We start from the raw sequence: 20,483 nt of genomic DNA, 5'->3' as shown, positions 1-20,483 counted from the left end.
TCCAGTTTATCTCCCTTACCCTTCTTAAATAGTGGCATGATATTGGAAATTTTCCAATCCAAGGGGACAATTCTGGGAATTGATTTTTGGAAGATCATGACTCGAGCAGCTACAATTTCCTCACCACCTACTTTTAATACCCTGGAGTGGAAACCATCAGGTCCTGGAGATTTGTCTATCTTTAGTCTCATTATTTTCTGCATTACCATTAAAAAATTTTTTTAAATGTATTAAATCGAGTAAGTTGCTCCCTTTGATTTATTTTTGCTTTCCATCCTATCTCTGGTACTTTATCATCCTCTACTGTGAAGACTGAAACAAAAGTAGCTATTTAGTCAGTCTGCCATTTCCTGATATTTGATTACAATATCACCAGAGTCTGCCTTTAAGGGGCCCATGTTACTCTTAGCCACCCGCTTTCTCTTAAAATACTTACAAAAACATTTAGCGTTGTCCTTGATATCCCTCGCAAGTTTTTTCTCGTATTCCTTTTTGTAGAATCATAGCATGGTTACACAGCACAGAAGGAAGCCATTCAGCCCGTCCTGGCTCTCTGCAAGAGCACTTCAGCTAGTCCCACTCGCCCGCCCTTTCCCCGTAGCCCTGCAAATTCTTTTCCTTCAGGTACTTATCCAATTCCCTTTTGAAAGTCACGATTGAATTTGCCTTCACCACCCTTTCCGACATTGCAGCACACCCTCAGTACTGCACCTCCGACAGTGCTGCGCTCCCTCAGTACTGCACCTCCGACAGTGCAGCACACCCTCCATGCTGCACTGGAGTGTCAGCCTGGATTTTGTGCTCAAGTCTCTGGAGTGGGGGTTAAACCTGTTTTACACAATTGCACAGTCACGATCTACCCGCTGTGTCAACTGACCAAGGTGGGAGACCCTACTCCAACAGACACTGCCTTTCACTCGCCAAACCATCAACTATAATGTTTCTGGATACAATTTCAATATTTGACCTCGCCCCCACCCTAGGTGGGAAGAAAGAGAGATCTCTCAAGAGGAATTGAGAGTAAAATGTCAAAAGTCATGGATCTTGAAGTCCAAGGCAAGAAATGCTGGCTGTTGCTGCAACGTGGCAGACAATACTTTTGTCTTTGGTGAGGGCAGCGATTGCAGTAATGCAGAAGTGCGCTTTTGGAGCTGCCCTGCCTTCTGATGGACAAACCCTGCCCACTGGGCCTAACGTAAGGACTAGCAAAGCCCTTCGCAAGTAAACTTGTTGCATGTTCGGAATACTGGTCAAGGGTTCCACCGAAACTGTAACTGGGGCACTGGACATGGTTCTGCTAATGCTGCAACTGAGCCACTGTGGAAATATTCTGCCAGACTATCCTGTGTGCTCAGTCTACATTGGGAACAGATGCCAATAACTGTGCGTCAGCCCAGTCACCTGTGATTGTGGCCCACAGAAGAGTCACCATAAGATACTCCACAAAAGTCATCTGAGTAACGGTTCGACTCTGGGGTTAGGGACCTCTGGAACGAGGACATTTGAGGCTTTCAGCAACATCACTGGTTGAACACTTGTATAAGTGTTAAGCATTGGTCTTGCAAACCAGCCTCAGGCAGCTTAGCCCTTCTCCTTAAGAGTTCTCAAATGCCTGTGAGCTGATAGGGAAATTCCTGGATGGACCACTCTAGGTTCGCTAGCCGGGCAGCTCTAGCCTGCCTCTCTGCAGGATGAAACATAGTTTTTAGAGACATCCAAACCCTTCACGGAGAGCACTCTACCATTCCTTTGGAGGGTCTGTATGAGAAATCTGACTGCCCTCTGTGGAGGGGACCACCTGTGCCTGGGTTTTGCCAAGGGGCAGTAGGGAGTGAGCTGACGGCAGGCATGGCGAGATGGGTCATGGTGCAAATGCATAGCATCCCGGAAAGAGGATGATGTTGGCATAGTCTTTCTCAACACCCCCCGTCCCCCAACCCCACTTTTAAGGGGTAATTTGTGGATGCCCTTTTTTGAAGGGTAATCTATGGATGCAGATAAGTGACTTCCAGGCAGATGGGGCTTTTTCCATTTTACAATTTTTTCTTGAATGACATGGATCTACAGCTTAGCTGCTCCTCACCGGTGAAGGTCGAGAACTCGGAGCAAATGTGGGAGGCAGCACGACATGGTTCGGTAACGGGCACGATCCATGCTTAAAATGCCAATCAGCAATGGCAAACGAGCGGAGAGATTTTACACTAAGCAAGTCCTTTGGCCAATGTTGGTGTTGATGTACAGTCCGAAGTGTTGGGTCTGTTTTGAGGCAGGCAGTGGGGGGTCAGGTCCTGCAGACAAATCAAATGACCAACAGCTAAGCCCAGTGGGATGTTCCAATTCCGTTTGTGTGGCTCAGTCATAGGAACATAGAATGATCCAGCACAGGTGGCGGCCATTTGGCCCATCATGCTTGTGGTGAGTCTTTGAAAGAGATATCCAATTAGTCCCACTCCCATTGCTCTTTCCCCATAGCCCTGCAGATTTTTCCCTTTCAAGTATTTATCTAATTCTCTTTTGAAAGTTACAATTGAATCTGCTTCCACCACGCTTTCAGGCAGTGCATTCGAGATCATGACAACTCACTGCTTAAAAGAAATTCTTCTCATCTCCCTCATGCCTCTTTTGCCAATTATTTTAAACCTGTGTCCTCTGGTTACCGACCCTCCTGCCAGTGGAAACAGTTTCTCCCTATCTACTCTATCAAAACCCCGCACAATTTTGAATAGCTCCAGGAAATCACCTCTTAATCTTCTCTGCTTTAAGGAGAACAATCCCAGCTTCTCCAGCCCTTGTTCATTTGTGCCCTTTTGTTTCTTTGCCCACTTTTATTGCTTCTTCATGGCATTTTGCGAGCATGTGATTGATCAATGGTGGTTGCCATAGAAGACCTGATGAGAGCTTATAATTCAGTCTGCAACCAGATTTACAGCATCCATTCAGTTTTACTCATCCAAAACTCTGCTGCCCATATCCTAACTCGCATAAAGTCACATTCACTCATCACCCCTGTGCTCGCTGACCTACACAGACTCCCGGGTCCAGCAATGCCACGATTTTAAAATTCTCAGCCCCATGTTCAAATGTTCACCTCTCCCTACCTCTAACCTCCTCCAGCCTTAAATCCCTCCGAGATCTGTGTTCCACCAATTCTGGCCTCTTGAGCATCCTCGATTTTAATTGCTCCACCATTGGCAGCCGTGCTTTCAGTTGCCTAGGCCCAAAGCTCTAGAATTTCCTCCTTAAATCTCTCCGCCTCTCTCTCCTCCTTTAAGACACTTCTTAAAACCTAACTCTTTGCCCAAGCTTTTGGTCATCTATCCTAATATTCCTCATGAGGCTCAGTGTCAAATCTTGTTTAATAACACTCCTGTGAAGCACCTATGTTAAAGGCGCAATATAAATGCAAGATGTTTTTGTTTTTCTATCTGATTCTTTGTATCTATTTCCTAATAAGGACAGCACGGTTTTGTTGACATTGTACGAGAGCTGTGTCGGTCAGTAGCAATCTTTGAGGAGACGCAAAGTTCTAGGGATGAAAGCCCTGAAAGGGAAAGGAAATGCAGACTGGCTGCTTTGGAAATAGAATTAAATGAGCAAACTGTGTGGTGGTGGGGGGGGGCGGGGTTAAAAGGTAAGGACTATTTACTGGATCCTACACTCCTGAACCATGATCTCAATCCCACAGCGGAAGGGGGTGACATGAGGAGCAGAGAGCAGTGTTTTTAGCTGGGAGAAAACAAACTGGCTCTAAGGCAGAGTTCTTGGGGCTTAACATAGAATGTGGGAGTAGGAGACCACATACAGCACCAACTATCCACCACACCACAAACATATTTTCTCTAGAACCAGTAGTGCGACAATGTGTGAATGGTGCTCGAGGAAGAAAGATAATTAGTGTCCCGTTACTGCCCGCTGTGGCACTGAAGGTTTGAAATGACGCGCGTCAATCACTACTTACTGTCAAAGGCAGATCGAGACCAGACTCCTCCCCTTCTGAGGAGGGAAGGACAGACTGACGGTGACAGCAGAGACCCAACGGGCCGTATCCACACAGCATGAGTTGGAGCAGCAACAAGAAGAGACAAGCGGTTAGTATGACAAGAGCACAACAGAGGTGGGGTGGAGGGACCACGAGCGTCTATTGGAGCTCGAGGGGATGGGAATCTAAAACAGATCACTGGGGGTAAAGCCACTAACTTTAATGGAGCCTTATGGGACACAGCTCGCTAACAAAGGGGAGTTGTGACCAAGAGAATCAGGGGAAAATACATATCCACAACATTATTTTTCTCCCTTATCCTCATATTTTCCATACTAACATTTAGGAAGAATGCCAGGGCTATGGAGTAGGTACAGAAGAGATTTACTAAGATGATACCAGGGATGAGAAGTTTTAGCTACAAGGAGAAACTGGGACTCTTTTCATTAGAGCAGAGAAGGTTAAGAGGAGATCTGATAGAGATGTTCAAAATCAGGAAGGGTTTTGATGAGGTATATCAGGACAAACTATTTCCACTGGTCAGTGAGTTGTAACTGTAGGGAATCAATTTAAGATAATCAAAAGGATGAAGAGGAGAGGGCAGGACCAATCTTTTCTTTTACACAGAGAGCTGTTAGGTGATGGAATGTCCTACCAGATCAGTGGTGGAAGCAGAGTCCAATATGGATTTTAAAAGGGAAGTGGATAAATATTTCAAAAAAGTAAAATTGGAAGGACACAGGGAAAAGGGCCAAGCTCTTTCAGAAGGGGCTCCCACAATGCGGTTAGGTAGGGAGTTCCAGGATTCTGACCCAGCGATGAAGGAACAGCGATATTTGTCCAATTCAGGATGGTATGCGTCTTGGGAGGGGATCTTGGACGTGCACCTGCTGCCCTTGTCCTTCTAGGTGGTGGAATCAAGAATGGCATTGCTGATTAGATAGAGAACAGGTCACCCATTATAATATGAGACTGGCTAAACAGACGCTCCTTAAAACCTACATCTTTGTCCACCTGTTCTAATGTCTCTTTATGTGGCTCGGTGTCAATTTTTGTCTGATTAAGCTCCTGTGAAGCACCTTGGGATGTTTTGCTATGTTAAAGGGGCTAGATAAATGCACGCTGCTACTGTTGTTGAGAGGAAAGTTGGCAAAAGAAAGCAGAGAGCAGCAATGAATGGAGGGTGGTTGTAGTCGGCAGTGAGTGAGCAGCACAAGGGAACTTGGTTAGTAACCGCTTAATGACCTTAAACAAAGCAACTCTAATGCAGGATGTTTTAAGCCGGATGACAGCACAGGATAAGCAAGCTGCGAGAGGGATCTGAAAAGATTATAGTGGGGAAAATGAGACACCCACAGACAGACAGAAGCAGAGACACAGACAGACGAGAGACCAACCTGCCTGCGATCCTCCGGAGCCTTCAGGAATAAAGCGTTGATCAGCGCAATGGCGTACGTCTGGATCTCCTGGTTTGATCTGCAGAGACAACGGCATGTCCGGAATTACTGGCCGCGAGAGACTGGCTGCTGTGGGTTCACACTGTGTCGCACGCTTTCTCTCACCTCCACAGGAAACACCAAACACTCCCAAAGCACCTTTACCGCTTCGATAGGTCTGATCGTGGTAGACCGATGTCCACCCACCTTACCCAGGCAGCACGACCGTAAACACGTGAAATTACGAGGCATTTATATAGCGCCTTTCACGACCTCAGGACGTCCCAAAGCGCTTCACAGCCAATAAATTATTTTTGAAGTGCAGTCACTGTTATGATGTAGGAAACACAACAGCCAATTTGTGCACAGCAAGGTCCCACAAGCAGCAATGTGATAACGACCAGACAATCTGTTTAGGGCATTATTTGAGGGGTAAATGTTGGCCAGGACACCGGAGAGAACTCTCCTGCTCTTCTCTGAACAGCACCATAGAATCGTTTATGTCTAACTGAAAGGGCAGATAGGGACTCGATTTAATGTCTCACCTGAAAGACGGAATTTCCCGTGGATAGACCACAAAAACAGCAATACCGTAGGACGGTTTAATAACATAGGTTGTTCAGGTCATGCTTTCAAATCCTCGTTTCCAAAACCCTCCATGCCCTCGCCCCTCCCTATCTCTGTAATCTCCTCCAGCCCCACAACCCTCAGAAATATCTGCCCACCTCTAATTCTGGCCTCTTGCCCATCCCTGATTTTAATCGCTCCATCATTGGCGTGTCTTCAGCTGCCTAGGCCTTAAGTTCTGGAATTGCCTCCCTAAACCTCTCTGCCTTTCTCGCCTCCTTTAAGACGCTCCTTATAACCTCCCTCTTCCCTGTCCCAATTCTCCTTAGGTGGCTCGGTGTCAAATTTTGTGCGATAACGCTCCTGTGAAGTGCCTTGGGACGTTTTACTACATTAAAGGCGCTATATAAATGCAAGTTGTTGTTAGAAAGTCATTTGAACCCCAAAGTGAGAGATTACAGCCCTGAATTCACATACTGCTACACAGAGAACCATCGACACTGCCCTCCGAATTACTGATCTGCGATGTCCATACCGAATGAATAAGCAGGAGCTAATCATTCCATACTGATCAAGTGAAAAGGTGCAGTCATTGTGAAATAATGCAGTGTCTGATAAACAGGGAACAACGCGTGCCTCAGATGGACATCCTAATACATAGACCTAGCTTCGCAAGTCAGTGAAGGGTTGCTAAGTTGGGTGGGGGAGCGAATGAGCAAAGCATTAGTTTTATCTTCTGTGCCTGTCAAATGAGTAAACTTTCAAATTCTTTGGGTATATACAAAGCACATTTATTGCACCAGGCCAGACTAAAACTAAAGGGACATGAAGCTGCATTACTAAGTACAATTGATTAACAGAGCCCAGGATTCGCCAGGTATTGCGAATAATCAAAATTGTCAGACAGCTCATGTGTGCTTTGTATTCTAGATGCTTTTGGCTGAGGGAGATGAAAAGCTGTTTGAAGGCAGTCAAGATATAATTGGAATCCCTGATAATCTAGCAGACTATTACGAAGCATTATCTTAAGTCTGGTTGGTATAACGGAGGTGATCCTCCATATTGATGCAGTGGTGACTGACAGCTCATTGTTGCAGAGAATCGTGGGGGTGGGGGTGGGGAAGGGACACCCTCGTATTATTGTGCCATCCACTCAGAATCCACAAAAAAAAAGCCAACTTACTAATGAATGGAACGTTGAACCCAGTTTCGGTTGTCCAGGACTCGGCGTTAACAGGGGTCGATGTGCCAGGTGAGAGTAGATTGCTTTTCAGAGGTGTGGCATGGAGTACAGGCTAGGATGGGTAATCACCAAGTACTAACCTTATCCCCTCCCCGGCTTACATTGCATCATACCTAAAAGTCCTTGTTCACTGCATTTATAGCTTTGTATGAATAAAGAACTATAAAGTGATGTTCACAGCCTCAGGATGTCCCATAGCACTTCACAGCCAATTAAGTACTTTCTTTGAAGTGTAGTCACTGCTGCAATGTAAGGAACGGGGCAGCCAATGTGCGCACAGCAAGATCCCGCGAACATCAATGAGATCAATGGCCATATCATCTGTTTTAGTGATATTGGTTGAGGGATAAATATTGTCCAGGACACCGGGAGAACCCCCCCCTGCTCTTCTTCGAATAGCGCCGTGGGATCTATTACCGATCCACCCGAGGGACAGACAGGGCCTCGGTTTAACATCTCATCTGAAACACGGCACCTCTGACAGTGCAGCACTCCTTCAGTACTGCACTGAATGTGGAAATATGGGCCTAGAAATTCGCTATCGCCGCGCCAGGTCTTTAGCGCCCAAAATTTAGCGCTCGCCCGGATTCCCGTAGCGCCCGCCTGAAATTCAGTTGCAGCGACCCAAGACGGAGGCGGGCGCTATTGCAGGGTTTGGCCGCCTCGCTTGGGGCGCTGAAAGTCAGTTTCAGGCGTCCAGCTGCCGCTGCGCCACCCGATGCGGTGCGGCAGGCTGGGGTACTGCAGGCCTCCTCCTTCTCTTAAGGAGGAGCTGCCTGCAGCCGTGAGATCGCCGCTGGATTCCCCCGGCAAATGAGCCCGGCACCACGGAGAAGTGCCGGGCTCGCGGGGGTCAGACACCAATGCCGCGGGGGGGGGGGGGGGGGGGGGGGGGGGTGGTGTGGGAGTCCGGGGAGGAAGGAGCGGCCAATCGGCCGCCGGGAAAGCGGCCGGCCGCCCCTCCACCTTTATGCGCCGGCCTCTTGGAGCTGCAAGGCCCCGTTTTTCAAACGCTGTTTGCGGCCGCTACGGGCGAGGCAGCCGCAACTGAATTTGGCAGTTGGCACGGAATCGCATTGGAACCGGGGCGCTGCGCACACCGATGACGTCATCGGTGCCGGCGCAGCGCTACCGGCTAACGCCGATGTTAGGGACCAACTGAATTTCGGGCACTAAAAAACTTCCGGCGCAAACCATTCCTTAGCCAATAAGTGGCCGCAAATGCGACTGAATTTCTAGGCCATGATGCCTTATCCTAGAGTCATCAGGCAGCAGAATTACCTGTATCTCAGTAATTTAACAAGAAACTAACAGTGTGCATTTAAAGGCCCGACAAACCCTCTCGGCTACTTTGAGAATGTTAAAGTAGATAGTGGAACTCCCTGTGATATACTTTACTTGGACCTTAAGGAAGCTTTTGACAAGAGTTTCATATGAAAGAGCTCCAATTAAACTAAAAAGCCACACAAATCCAGGGTATATAGGACTGGAGAAGAGGTTGGTTTAAAAATAGGAAGCAGAGGGCAGGCACAAGGTGTGATATTAGACGGAGGTGAGATACTAGGTGGAGCCGCACAAAGATCGACACTTGGTTCCCGGTTTTCAGTTTACATTAACATATAATAACAGATAGCAAGCATAATTGCAAGCCTGTCAAATTCGCTGTAACACTAAAATAGGGAGAGCAGTGGAGACAGAGAATGTAGCAAAAGGTTTAGAGAAGGACTTAGATCACTTGCAGTCTCAATTGGGAGGGCACCGTTAAGGGAAGATTTAATAGAGGTGTTCAAAATTATGAGGGGTTTTGATAGAGTAGATAAGGAGAAACTGTTTCCACTGGCAGGAGGGTCTATAACCAGAGGACAAGGGTTTAAGATAATTGGCAAAAGACCCAGAAGGGAAATGAGGATTTAAAAAAATTTTTTTTTTTTTTTTTTTTTAAAAATATAAACGCAGTAACTTTCAAAAGGGAATTGGATAAATATTTGAAAAGGAAACATTATCAGGGCTATGGGGAAAGAGCAGGGGATTATTTGGACTGCTCTTAAAGTGTCAGCTCAGGCACGATGGGCCGAATGGCCTCCTTCTGTGCTGTCAGACTCTGATTCTTGAGTAATGAGTGCCTGCCTAATACCCCATTTAAACTCACTTCTCACTAATTTAAATTTCCGAGCGTTTGGTTTTACTGTCCTGAATTACTTGAAGTTGTGGCGGAGCCACCAAGAGACTCAGGGCAATTAGTAATAATCCCTTTAACTACAGTGTAGTGCAGCTGTGGACTGAACCTTTAAACTGTCTGTTAACTATACTGTATGTACTCCTGCACTCTGCGTGATGTCATGACGCCGATCACATGACCGCCAGTGGCGCGAAGAACACGATGACGTCATCTTCCAGAACCTTCCAGCAGTCGAGTGCCTTGCAACCTGAACAGACCTGTGCACATCTTCTCCTGTAGTTTACTAGCTAACTTCGTTGTTTATTAAACTTTGTTATTTTGATTCAGAGTCGAACTCCATTACAGTATTCGGATAGGAACCTCCGTTCCTACATTGGTGACCCCGATCTCGTTGGACAACTTTCGTTGAGATTCCATAATGAACACGAATGCTGTCGCCCTCAAACTGCCGTAGTTCTGGGAACAGCAACCAGCAGCATGGTTTTTCCAGGCAGAAGCCCAGTTTGCACTCCAGGAGGTTACAGCGGATTCGACCCGTTATTACTACGTGGTCTCCGCTCTCGACAGCGCCACAGCCTCGCGGGTCGTCAGCCTCCTTGGCAATCCACCGGCTGAGGGCAAGTATGAAGCTCTAAAAACTCGTTTGCTACAGGTGTTTGATCTCAATAAGTCAGAGCACACACACAGGCTTATTTCTATGCCCGGCCTCGGGGACTCAAAACCATCGGAACTGATGAGCCAGATGCTCACGCTTTTGGGTTCGGAGCCCCAATGCTTTTCGTTCTGCGAACTCTTCCTCTGCCAGGTACCTGAACCAGTTCAAGCGGCCTTAGCCAATTCTGCCATCACGGACTGTGCTGAGCTCGCTGCAGAGGCAGACGAGATATTTACGGTTACACAGCAGTGTTGTGCAACCACGAGGCGCCCTTCCCCCACGCGAGCGAAGCCCAGCCCTCCTCCAGCAGGCTGGTGCGCGTACCACGCACGTTTTGGCACCAAAGCTCGATGCTGCCGTCCTCCCTGCAGTTTCTCCCCCCAAAAAAAGACTTGAGCAAGCCCGCGCTTTGAGACGGACAGCAGGGTCTGAAAAAACACGTTCAGGTCGCCATGGCGGTCGGTTCAGCGGGAAAACTCCTTTACATTATGGATTCCATGACGGAGCGACGATTCCTGTGCGACACTGGTTCCCAGTGCAGTATTCTGCCAGCTTCAAAGCTGGATCTACAATCCGGCGGGCACGGTCCTTCCCTCGTGGCAGCTAATGGCGCAGCTATTCGCACGTTCGGAAAACGGACAGTCAATTTAACCTTCGCCGAACAGCGTTTTGTGTGGGAGTTCATTACAACTAAGGTCTCACAGGCCATCCTGGGGGTCGATTTCTTCTGTGCCAACGGCTTTCTGGTCGACGTCCAACACTGCCGACTCTTTAATGCGTCCACTTTCCACGCGGTGCCCTGCCACCGCAGCACCGCCGTGTCCTGGTCGGTCGTCTGTGCGGTTCCATCGCGGGACGGGTTTACGCGCCTGCTCGGCGAGTTCCCTGAGCTCACCAGGCCGGCTTTTTCGGCTGCAGTCACGAGGCACGGTGTGGCGCATCACATCACCACAACAGGATCACCTGTTTACTCTCGGGCGCGAAGATTAGAACCCGGCAAGCTTGCAGCTGCAAAGGCGGAGTTTCAGACCATGGAGCGCCTCGGGATCATCCGACGCTCCGACAGTCCTTGGTCCTCCCCACTGCACATTGTACCTAAACCAGGCGGCGGATGGCGGCCTTGCGGTGATTACAGACGCCTAAACGAGGCCACTACACCGGACAGGTATCCAATACCCCATATACAAGATTTTTCAGCACATCTGGCTGGCAACTCCGTATTTTCCAAAGTGGATCTCGTCCGCGGATATCACCAAGTCCCTGTGCACCCTCAAGACGTCCCCAAAACAGCGGTCATCACTCCGTTTGGGCTGTTAAGAACATAAGAACATAAGAAATAGGAGCAGGAGTAGGCCAATTGGCCCCTCGAGCCTGCTCCGCCATTCAATAAGATCATGGCTGATCTGATCCTAACCGCCAATCCACTATGACAGGACTATCTCCTGAATCTAACAGCATTAGACACACGAAAACAGGAGCAGGATCAGGCTACACGGCCCCTGGGCCCGCTCCGCTACCCACAGGGCCATGACCTATCCGAACCTAGACTCATGTCCAAATTCCTGCCCGCTCCCCGTAACCCTTAATTCCCTTTTCTACTAGGAAACTGTCTATTTCTGTTTTAAATTTATGTAATGATGTAGCTTCGACAGCTTTTTGGGGCAGCATATTCCATGGACCTACCACCCTCTGAGTGAAGTAGTTCCTCCTCATCTCAGTTTTGAAAGAGCAGCCCCTTATTCTAAGACTATGCCCCCTAGTTCTAGTTTCGCCCATCATCTGGAACATCCTCCCTGCATCCACCCGATCCAACCCCTTCATAATCTTATATGTTTCAATAAGATCGCCTCTCATTCTTCTGAACTCCAATGAGTAGAGTCCCAATCTACTCAACCTCTCCTCATATGTCCATCCCCTCATCCCCGGAATTAACCAAGTGAACCTTCTTTGTACTGACTCGAGAGCAAGTATGTCCTTTCTTAAGTATGGACACCAAAACTGTATGCAGTATTCCAGGTGCGGTCTCACCAATACCTTGTACAACTGAAGCAATACCTCCCTATTTTTATATTCTATCCCCCTAGCAATGAAAGCCAACATTCCATTGGCCTTCTTAATCACTTGCTGCACCTGCATACTAACCTTTTGAGTTTCGTGCACCAGGACCCCCAGATCCCTTTGTACTTCAGTACTTTCAAGTTTCTTGCCATTAAGATAATAACTTGCTCTACGATTTTTCCTGCCAAAGTGCATAACCTCACACTTTCCAGTATTGTATTCCATCTGCCAAATCTCTGCCCACTTACTTAGCCTGTCTATGTCCCCTTGCAGGTTTTTTATGTCCTCCTCACTCACTACTTTCCCTCCCATCTTAGTATCATCTGCAAACTTTGATGTGTTACACTCGGTCCCCTCCTCCAAATCGTTAATATAGATTGTAAAGAGTTGGGGACCCAGCACTGACCCCTGCGGAACACCACTGGTTACTGATTGCCAGTCTGAATATGAACCATTTATCCCAACTCTCTGCCTTCTGTTAGATAGCCAATCCTCTATCCATGCCAGAATATTACCCCCAATCCCGTGATTTTTTATCTTAAGCAATAATCTTTTGTGTGGCACCTTGTCAAATGCCTTTTGGAAGTCTAAATACACTACGTCCACTGGTTCACCTTTATCCACCCTATATGTTACTTCCTCAAAGAACTCCAGCAAATTTGTCAAACATGACTTCCCCTTCATAAAACCATGCTGACTTTGTCTTATTAAATTATGATTATCCAAATGTCCTGTTACTGTCTCCTTAATAATGGACTCCAAAATTTACCTACCACAGATGTTAGGCTAACCGGTCTATAGTTTCCAGCCTTCTGTCTACTGCCCTTTTTAAATAAGGGTGTTACATTAGCAGTTTTCCAGTCTGCCGGGACCTTTGCTGAGTCCAGGGAGTTTTGGAACATTATTACCAATGCATCCACAATCCCTACCGCCACTTCCCTCAAAACCCTGGGATGTAAGCCATCAGGTCCAGGTGATTTATCCGCCTTGAGTCCCATTATTTTACCAAGTACTACTTCCTTAGTGATTTTAATCGTATTTAGCTCCTCCCCCCCATAGCCCCCTGCTCGTCAAGTGTTGGGATATTCTTGGTGTCCTCTACTGTAAAGACTGATACAAAATATTCATTCAGTGTTTTTGCCATCTCCATATTTCCCACCATTAATTTCCCGGTCTCATCCTCTAAGGGACCAACATTTACTTTAGCCACCCTTTTTCTTTTTATATAACTATAAAAACTCTTACTATCTGTCTTTATATTTTTTGCTAATTTACTTTCATAATCTATCTTCCCTTTCTTAATCAATCTTTTTGTTATTTTTTGCTGTCTTTTAAAGTTTTCCCAATCCTCTATCCTCCCACTAGATTTGGCTACCTTATATGCCCTTGTTTTTAGTCGAATACTATCCTTAATTTCTTTACTTAGCCACGGATGGCTGTCTTTTCTTTTACACCCTTTTTTTCCTCAGTGGAATATACTTTTTTTGGAATTTGTAAAATAACTCCTTAAATGTACACCACTGATCATGTATCGTCTTATCCTTTAACCTATTTTCCCAATCCACTTTACTCAATTCCGCTCTCATACCTTCATAGTCTCCTTTATTCAAGCTTAGCACGCTTGTTTGAGATACAGCCTCCTCACCCTCTAACTGAATATGGAATTCAACCATGTTATGGTCACTCATTCCAAGGGGATCCTTTACTAGGACATTTTTAATTAATCCTGTCTCGTTACACAGGACCAGATCTAAGGTTGCTTGCCCCCTGGTTGGTTCAGTTACATACTGCTCAAGAAACCCATCCCTAATACACTCAATGAACTCATCCTCAAGGCAGCCCTGCCCAATTTGATTCGTCCAATTTATATGATAGTTAAAATCCCCCATAATTATAGATGTTCCCTTATTACAAGCCTCAACTATTTCCTGATTGATACTCCGTCCAACCGAGTTGCGACTGTTCGGAGGCCTATATACTACACCCACTAGTGTTTTTTTCCCCTTATTATTCCTTATCTCCACCCAAACTGTTTCATTATCCTGATCCTTTGACCCAATATCATTTCTCTGTATTACAGTGATTCCTTCCTTTATTAACATAGCCACCCCACCTCCCCTTCCTTCCTGCCTGTCCTTCCCGATTGTTAAATAACCTGGTATGTTTAATTCCCAGGCATTGTCACCCTGCAGCCATGTTTCTGTAATGGCCACAAGATCATACCCATATGTAGCTATTTGTGCCTTTAACTCGTCTATTTTGTTACGAATGCTACGTGCATTCAGATAGAGAACTTTCAAATATGTTTTGTGACACTTAGTTCCTGCTATTGCCCTTTTTATTACTTTACCTTTTACTCCACACCTTCTACCCCTTCCTGACACGCTCTGGTTTTTAATTTCCCCACTGCTACCTAAGTCTATGACCTTCTCTGTTGTCATTTTTATTATTTGCTCTCTAGGAACCTCCCCCCCACTAGTTAGTTTAAAGCCCTCTCTACAGCCCTAGTTATATGATCCGCCAGGACTCTAGTCCCAGCACTGGCCAAGTGAAGCCCGTCCCAACGGAACAGCTCCCTCCTGTCCCAGTACTGGTGCCAGTGTCCCAGGAAGCAAAACCCATTTCTCCCACACCAGTCTTTGAGCCACGCATTTAACTCTCTTATTTTATTTGTCCTAGCCAAATTCGCTCGTGGCTCAGGTAATAATCCAGAGATTATTACCCTTGTGGTTCTGCTTTTTAATTTGGCCCCTAGCTGCTCAAACTCCCTCAGCAGAACCTCCTTCCTTGTCCTATCTATGTCGTTGGTACCAACATGGACCACGACAACTGGATCCTCCCCCTCCCACTCCAAGTTTCTGTCCAGCCCAGAGGAGATGTCCTTAACCCTGGCACCGGGTAGGCAACACAGCCTACGGGGCTCTCGCTCTTGGCTGCAGAGAACTCTATCTATCCCCCTAATAATACTATCCCCTACCACTACAACATTTCTATTTACTCCCCCCTCTTGAATGGCCCCCCTCTCCACGGTGCTGTGGCCAGGTTGCTCATCCTCCCTGCAGCCCCTGCTTCCGTCTCCACAGGGAGTAAGAAGCTCGAACCTGTTGGACAAGAGCAAGGGCTGCGGCTCCTCCAACACTACCTTCTGGATCCCCGTACCTGCCTCACTCGTGGTCACACCGTCCTGTCCCTGACCATGGGCTACATCTGAATTAATTAACTTCATAGGTGTGACCACCTCCTGAAACACAGAGTCCAGGTACTTCTCCCCCTCCCTGATGTGTCGCAGTATCTGAAGCTCAGACTCCAGCTCATCAACACGGAGCTGGAGATCCTGTAGCAGCAGACACTTGTCACAGATGTAATCACCGTTAGCCTCAATGGGGTCTACCGGCTCCCACATCTCGCAACAGTAACACATCATCTGCTCCATTCTATGTAATTAATTATAAAAAAATTTATTTAATTAATTGGATTTAGATTAAATCAATCCCTCTAAATTACACCAGTTTAATGGTTAACCAACTGTCTCCCTTACAGCACAGACCCTAGAAAAAAACCGCCGAATTTAAGCTTGTAATAAAAAGAAGAAATACTCACCAACCAATCCAACCAATCACTTACCTGCTTCCTGGTGACGTCACTCTTGGATTATTTTTTACCTCTCTCCTCTGCTGTTGATTTGGTAGGCCTCTGGTCGCTGCCGCTGGTTTTTATGCCGGGTTATAGCTCCTCCTCCTGACCTCGCTGCTCACTCCTAGGTCCGATGCTGGTCTCGGGCCTCTGGTCGCTGCCGCTGGTTTTTATGCCGGGTTATAGCTCCTCCTCCTGACCTCGCTGCTCACTCCTAGGTCCGATGCTGGTCGGATCCTCCGAATGCCGTTCAGTTTGAAAAACGCGGATCAGGCCTTCCAACGGCTAATGGGCTCTGTGTTATGGGATCTGCCTTTTATTTTCGTTTACTTAGATGACATTCTCATAGCCAGCAAGGATTCGAAGGAACACATGGTGCATTTACGCACACTCTTTGCCCGTCTCAGCCAACATGGCCTTATCATCAACCCAGCCAAATGCAAGTTTGGGGTAACCAGTATTGACTTTCTGGGGCACAGGATTACCTCAGAAGGCGCCGTTCCACTGGCCACCAAGGTAGAGGCAGTTACGGCATTCCCACGGCCTCACACAGTCAAATCCCTTCAGGAGTTTCTGGGGATGGTGAATTTTTATCATCGTTTCGTCCCCAAGGCAGCCCAGTTAATGCAGCCCCTGTACGAAGCACTCAAAGGGAAGTTGGGCAAGGATGTTATCACTTGGACACCGCAGATGGACCAGGCGCTCCTCGACACCAAGGCGGCGTTGGCAGATGCAACTATGCTTGCACACCCATTCCCGGGCGCGACAGTCGCCCTCACTACGGATGCCTCCGACTACGCCATCGGGGCGGTCCAGGAACAATGGGTCGACGGGACTTGGCAGCCGTTAGCCTTTTTCAGCCGCCAACTGCGCAAGAACAAGTGAAAGTATAGCACTTTTGACGGAGTTGCTGGCCCTGTTTTTGGCCATCCGACATTTCTGTTTTCTCCTAGAAGGGCGCCCGTTCACTGCGTTCACGGACCACAAGCTGCTCACTTTTGCGATGGCCAAAACGGCAGAACCTTGGTCAGCTCGGCAGCAGCGCCACCTCACATTTATATCCGAATTTACGGCACGTGTCCGGCAAGGATAATCTTGTGGCCGATTGTCTCTCCCGCGCTCCAGTCCAGGCAGTTCACCTGGGCATCGATTTTGTCGGATTGGCGGAAGATCAACTGGCAGATCCCGAAGTACAGGCGTTTCGGTCCACGCCTTCCAGTTGGCAGGTAGCCGATGTTAAGTTTCAAGCAGCAGGCACCACACTCTTGTGCGACACATCCATGGGAGTGCCCCGGCCCATTGTACCGGTCGAATGGCGTAAGAAACTTTTCCAGGCTATACACTGTTTATCACACCCGGGGATGCGAGCTTCACAACGGCTCATGTCCCGCAAATTTGTTTGGAAAGGAATGCATTTGGATGTCCGGGACTGGACAAACAATTGCGTCGAGTGTCAAAAATCGAAGGTCCATCGTCATGTCAAGGCTCCAGTGGCCACCTTCCCGGCGCCAGAACGACGTTTCGATCACGTACACGTGGACTTAGTGGGTCCTCTTCCCGTGTCGCGGGGTTTCACGCATCTCCTGACGGTGGTGGACCGTACCACCAGGTGGCCGGAAGCGATTCCCTTGGTCGCTACCACTGCAGCAGACGTCTCCAGGGCGTTCATTTCGTCGTGGGTGGCTCGATTCGGGGTGCCATCCGACATCTCCTCTGACCGAGGTCCGCAATTCACGTCGGAGTTGTGGAACGCAGTTGCACAGGGCTTGGGTACCAAGCTGCACCGTACCACCGCTTACCATCCGCAGGCGAATGGCCTGTGCGAGAGGTTCCATCGATCTCTCAAGGTGTCCCTCCGTGCCAGCTTGCGTGGACCTAACTGGGTGGACAGACTCCCCTGGGTGATGCTAGGCCTCCGCACAGCCCCCAAGGATGATCTCCAGTCTTCATCGGCTGAGCTAATCTACGGTCAGACACTTCGAGTACCAGGTGACTTTCTCCCTCCACACACTGAACCGTGGTCTGCAGCTCAGCAGCTCCTCCAGCATCACGAGGCGGCCAGGAATTTCCTGCCTATTCCTACCTCGCATCACAACCTACAGAGGCCTCATGTCCCGGCAGAGCTCATGAGCTCTGATTACGTCTTTATTTGGCAGGACGGCCACAGAGACCCGCTCAGACCGCCTTATGCTGGACTGTTTCGTGTCATCTCATCGGGAGAAAAATTTTTCACGGTCAAAGTGGGCGGCAAGTCCAATACCATCTCTATCGACCGACTTAAACCAGCCCATCTAGATCGGAGTGAACCAGTCGTGGCTGCCCAGCCACCTCGCCGTGGACGACCACCAGACCAGTTATGCAACAGCCCACCATTGAACCGCCTGCATCTGTCTCATCCTTGCCCACACCACCTGCTATTGTTTCCTCCACACCTGATGCGCCGCTTCAGGCACAACCAAGCACCAGCTCGTTTCCCAACGTTCCACCTCCGCTGCCTGAGTTTTGTCGTCGTTCAGGCAGGCTCATCAAACCTCCTGCTCATTTGACACTGGCTGTTAAAGAGAATTCTGGGGGGGCGCCTGTGGCGGAGCCACCAAGAGACTCAGGGCAATTAGTAATAATCCCTTTAACTACAGTGTAGTGCAGCTGTGGACTGCACCTTTAAACTGTCTGTTAACTATACTGTATGTACTCCTGCACTCTGCGTGATGATGTCATGATGCCGATCACGTGACCGCCAGTGGCGCGAAGAACGCGATGACGTCAGCTTCCAGAACCTTCCAGCAGTCATCGAGTACCTTGCAACCTAAACAGACCTGTGTACATCTTCTCCTGTAGTTTACTAGCTAACTTCGTTGTTTATTAAACTTTGTTATTTTGATTCACTGAGTCGAACTCCATTATTCGGATAGGAACCTCCGTTCCTACAAAGTAATATTTTGCACTTGCCTTGTCTGTGCCATTTACTATTTGATCTAACTCAGTGAGGTACCACGTTCTTACTAAGCCATACAGTTTGACCTTTCTCGAATCTGCGCTCATACTTCAACCCCTTTACACTTGGAATCGGCCCGGAGGGGTAGGTTCAGCATTCCCGAGCTTATAGTGGGGATCCACACTTGGAGGTCGGAGGTAAGGCTGCAACATAGAACCAATTCTTCAGCCACGCTAGAGTTCAGCTCCCTGCTGGATATTAGGAAGACAGAGTGATGCCAGGCAGAGCTAGAGAGACTAAAACATTCACTGGATGCTTTAGTGGGAAGGTTACGGTACTGGAAGGATGAGGTCAATCCTTCACTTTACTCACGATATTTCCCCCCCCACCCAATCCACAACCCAAGGGTCTCTGAAGCTTATTGCCGGGCTTCTACTGCGGCCCTGCCCGAGATCAGCTGACTGCGGCCCTGCCCGAGATCAGCTGACTGCGGCCCTGCCCGAGATCAGCTGACTGCGGCCAGGGGGAACCTTGTGTGACTCAGAATCACACTTCACTCGTGGGTCATGGGGGGTGGAAGCTGAGGTTACAGCTTTAAACTAAAAGTGAGTCTGTCTCACCAACTGTGTGATTCACAATGGGTCGGTCGCTCCTCTTCCCCCTCCCCGCCCCCCCTCCCTCGCCTTACACCCACCTCCCTCCCTCCCCTTATACCCCCCTCCCTCCCTACAAACCCCCTCCCTCACCTCCCCCCCTCCCCTCCCCCCCTCACCTCCCCCCCCACCCCTCCCTCTCGCCGCACACCCCCCTCCCTCCCTCTCGCCGCACACCCCCCTCCCTCCCTCTCGCCGCACCCCCTCCCTCCCTCTCGCCGCACACCCCCCTCCCTCCCTCTCGCCGCACACCCCCCCCCCTCACCTTACACCCACCTCCCTCTCCAAGCTGTTGTTTTTACGGAAATGTCACACCAAGGAATGCAACTACCCACAGACAAGTAACCGTGCTGAAATTTAACATTGGTACAATTTTGAAGGGGATGCTGGAACAAAGAGCGCTGGGGTTTTCGTACACAAATGTCTGAAGGCAACAAACGTTAAGAAGTTATGCTAAAGCTTTATACAACACTGGTTGGTGTCAGCAGGACTAACGTGTCCAATTCTGGGCACCACAATTTAGGAAGGATGTCAAGGCCTTGGAGAGGGTGCAGAGGAGATTTACCAGAATGGTTCCAGAGATCCAGACCTTCAGTTATGTGGAGAGACTGGAGAAGTAGGTGTGCTTCTCCTTGGAGCAGAGAAGGTTAAGGGGAGATTTACAGAGGTGTTCAAAATTATGAGGGATTTTAATAGAGCAGATAGGGAGAAACCGTTTCCAGTGGCAGGAGGGTCGGTAACCAGAGGACACAGATTTAAGGTAATTGGCAAAAGAATCAGAGGAGGAAGAGGAGAACATTTATTGAACGCAGCGAGTTATGATGATCTGGAATGCACTGCCTGAAAGGGCGGTGGAAGCAGATTCAAGAGTAACTTTCAAAAAGGAATTGGATAAAAATTGAAAAGGAAAAATTTGCAGGGCTATGGGGAAAAAGCAGGGGAGTGGGACTAATTGGGAGCTCTTTCAAAGAGGCAGCACAGGCATGACGGGGCCAAATAGCCTCCTTTTGGTGAGATAGTTTTGTTTTGTTTGATTTACCTTGTTGTGTGATGACAGTGAAAGTTAACGTAGAACAGTGTTTGCTGAGGTGATACCACCACAGTGCCACTAGATGGCTGTGTCCCCACAATAGACAGAGGATTCT

The 20,483-nt window shown here is 48.3% G+C and overlaps 1 protein-coding gene across 4 annotated transcripts in view; it reads right to left on the bottom strand.

Annotated features, from left to right (window-relative positions):
• Window positions 1-20,483, bottom strand: part of LOC147108540 (engulfment and cell motility protein 2) — a 166,883-nt gene that overhangs the window by 48,127 nt on the left and 98,273 nt on the right. For all 4 annotated transcript variants that reach the window (XM_086005207.1, XM_086005209.1, XM_086005208.1 and 1 more), the window contains one exon: window positions 5,377-5,455. In XM_086005207.1, coding sequence (XP_085861333.1) covers window positions 5,377-5,455 — 79 coding nt within the window. The remainder of the gene's footprint in view (window positions 1-5,376; window positions 5,456-20,483) is intronic.

Source organism: Somniosus microcephalus, chromosome 13, assembly GCF_052327205.1.
Source record: "Somniosus microcephalus isolate GS21.2 chromosome 13, FLI_Smic_1.0, whole genome shotgun sequence".
Lineage (NCBI taxonomy): Eukaryota > Metazoa > Chordata > Chondrichthyes > Squaliformes > Somniosidae > Somniosus > Somniosus microcephalus.
The sequence above is the reverse complement of the archived record's forward strand: the minus strand, read 5'-3'. Positions and strand labels throughout refer to the sequence as shown.